The 2,718-nt window shown below is 48.3% G+C and overlaps 1 protein-coding gene across 1 annotated transcript in view; it reads right to left on the bottom strand.

Annotated features, from left to right (window-relative positions):
- Window positions 1-1,527: 1,527 nt before the first annotated feature.
- LOC107112072 (ectodysplasin-A receptor-associated adapter protein-like) overlaps window positions 1,528-2,718 on the bottom strand; it is a 14,972-nt gene continuing 13,781 nt past the window's right edge. Inside the window, exon 7 of the mRNA XM_015413141.1 lies at window positions 1,528-1,949. Coding sequence (XP_015268627.1) covers window positions 1,573-1,949 — 377 coding nt within the window. The 3' untranslated portion in view covers window positions 1,528-1,572. The remainder of the gene's footprint in view (window positions 1,950-2,718) is intronic.

The raw sequence follows: 2,718 nt of genomic DNA, 5'->3' as shown, positions 1-2,718 counted from the left end.
AAACCACGAAAAGCTCTAAACCGGACAGTACGCTGGCAAGCCGGAATTCTGCGACAGTCAAGAAATGGAACATTCTCAGCGGCTAGGTGATTCGCTTTTACAAAGTTGTGCTTTCGGCCGCACAAATGGAATAGTGATGGTTCCTCCAAATCCATTTCTCCAACCCAAATATCCAAAATATGAAATGAATCCAAACATGCCTGGCACGGACTCAGGCATAAAAGGATCAGAGTGTATTTTTGATCAAGCGTGTCAGAGCGTGAGAGATCTGCATAACGCCGAACGGTTGGAGGATGGGAGGGGAAAAGGCAGGCTGCCAAGGAATACTTTTACTGATCAGAAGGTTCCGAAGCAGAGACAGCTCTCAACCGGGGACTTCAAAGCATCCTTATGTAACTGAAGCTGTATTGATAACAAAGAAAGGAAAACCAGAATTAGGAGCTCCTGTAGTGATTAATTCAAAAGTGCATGAACAGACACACACCCGCAGGTATGGAATACCTGCCTAACAGGAGGAACAGACGTACTGAGGTCAAACAAGGATATCCCAGAGCACAGATCTGGTCTGCTTTCGTCTCAGTGTTCGTCTCAGAATGAGTAGCCCAGGCCTGGCTTTTAAAATGATGGACAGGGACCAGTAGTTGCCACGTAAACGTACGGACTCTCTTCGAAGTCCGAGCTCTTCCTTCCTCGTTTCTTAATCCATCGCTCAGTGGAAGCGGCACAGGAATCAGAACAGCATTAAGGTTTATTTCAACAGAAACGGCAGCGTGCGACCAGTCCAAATTGCATTCTGTCGTTTTTCTTATTTCTTCCCCTACTTTGAAGGGGGGGGGAAATCTATGAGCACCAATCGGCAGACTGAAGGTCTCTACAAAAGACGTTTGACATTGCTTCCCATTTAAGAGCTATCCTAAAAATTGCTATACTCTGCTATACTCTGTAAAAATTAGCATGTGGCTCCCTTCATTAGCAGTTGGGTGTCTCCACCGTGAAAATTAATACGGGCTTATTTCGCTTGCCGCCTTGACCTGGATAGCTCGGGCTAGCCAATCTTGTCAGATCTTGGAAGCTAAGCAGGGTCGGCCCTGGTCAGTACTTGGATGGGAGACCACCAAGAAAGCCAAGGGTCACGACCAATGTTCCCTCTAAGCTGTGGAGTCTTGTGAGCAAAAATTCTACCTTGTGAGCTACTGGCATTAAAGTTGCGAGCCAGCAATTTGGCTGTTGCATAACTTAGTTTCCTCTGGAGCCACCCCTTCCTGAGCTAAGACAAAAATGTGTGAGCCAGAGGCTAAAAAACTGTGAGCTAGCTCACACTAACTCAGCTTAGAGGGAACACTGGTCATGACCTGGAGGGAGTCAACAGCAAACCCACCTCCAAAGGTCTCTTGCCTTGAAAACCCTACAGGGGTCGCCATAAACTGGCTGCAACTTGAAAAAAAAGAAAGACATCCACTTGAGGATAGGAGAAGATTCGGGAACGTTCGGGTGCTCTCCTACCCATCATCCCCGGAGGCAGGAAGTAGGCAGATCTTCCTGTGGGAGGGCGTGCCCACCACCCTCAGTCGTTCAGACGTTACTGTGATAGGTCCCGTGGCCTCTCTTCGGCCATTCGCTCTCCACCCATTTCAGCAGCATTTTCTCCACGTCGGCTCGTCGGTATAATTGGCACAGACTGATCAGCTGCTCCACCGTCCGGTCACTGTTCCGTAGCAAAAACTCCAAGGTGGGGCTCTGTTGCCTCTGCTCCAGGAAACACAACTCGTCGTAGGTCATCCCCCATTTGCTCGCAAAGTTTCTCCAGTTTTTCACCGTGGGGTGGGAGGGGTCCAGCTTTATCCTCATCATGTACAACAAGTCCTCGTCGTTCAGCAAATCGCTGATGGTGGGTTGGCGAGACACGCATGACGAGCAGACGCCCTTTTCCGTGCGCGGATTCGTCAGAGCTAGAATAAACGGTTACAGGACAGGGTTAATGGCTTGGCTTGCGACCGCATAAAACCGAGTGTTTGCAACAATGAATTATAGAGTCACAGAATCATCAAATCCCAGAGTTGGAAGGGGCCATACAGGCCCTCTAGTCCAACCCCCTGATCAATGCAGGATCAGCCTAGAGCATCCCTGACAAGCGTTTGTCCAGCCGCTGCTTAAAAACGGCCAGGCAGGGGGAGCTCACCACCTCCATAGGCAGCTGATTCCACTGTTGCACGACTCTGACTGCAAACAAGTTTTCCCTAATATCCAGCCGGTACCTTCCCACCCGTAATTTAAACCCACGATTGCGGGTCCTCTCCTCTACTGCCAACAGGAACAGCTCCCTGTACCCATCAGGGGAGAAAGAACCCGAGAAAGAAGATAGCACCAACGAAAGCGAAGAAGAAGGTGCAGCGACAGGTTCAGACGAAGATCCGGACTCAGGGGAGAAAGAACCCATCAGGGGAGAAAGAACCCAAGAAAGAAGACAGCACCAACGAAAGCGAAGAAGGTGCAGCGACAGGTTCAGACGAAGATCCGGACTCTAAGTCAGGGGCAGTTGCCCCGAAGAGAAGCTATCATTTGAGAAAACAAAAGTATAAGAAAAAATGGGATGTTATTACACTTTGAAAACTCTATATATTTTAGTAATTAATTCTTATAATGCTTTTTAAAATAGGTCAAAACTAGAGGTGGCTTAAGTTACTCTATAAGCTAAAAATAATTGTTAGATGACCACAG

Source organism: Gekko japonicus, unplaced genomic scaffold (assembly GCF_001447785.1).
Source record: "Gekko japonicus isolate JY-2015 unplaced genomic scaffold, Gekko_japonicus_V1.1 scaffold4347, whole genome shotgun sequence".
NCBI classification, from domain to species: Eukaryota; Metazoa; Chordata; class Lepidosauria; order Squamata; family Gekkonidae; genus Gekko; species Gekko japonicus.
The sequence above is the reverse complement of the archived record's forward strand: the minus strand, read 5'-3'. Positions and strand labels throughout refer to the sequence as shown.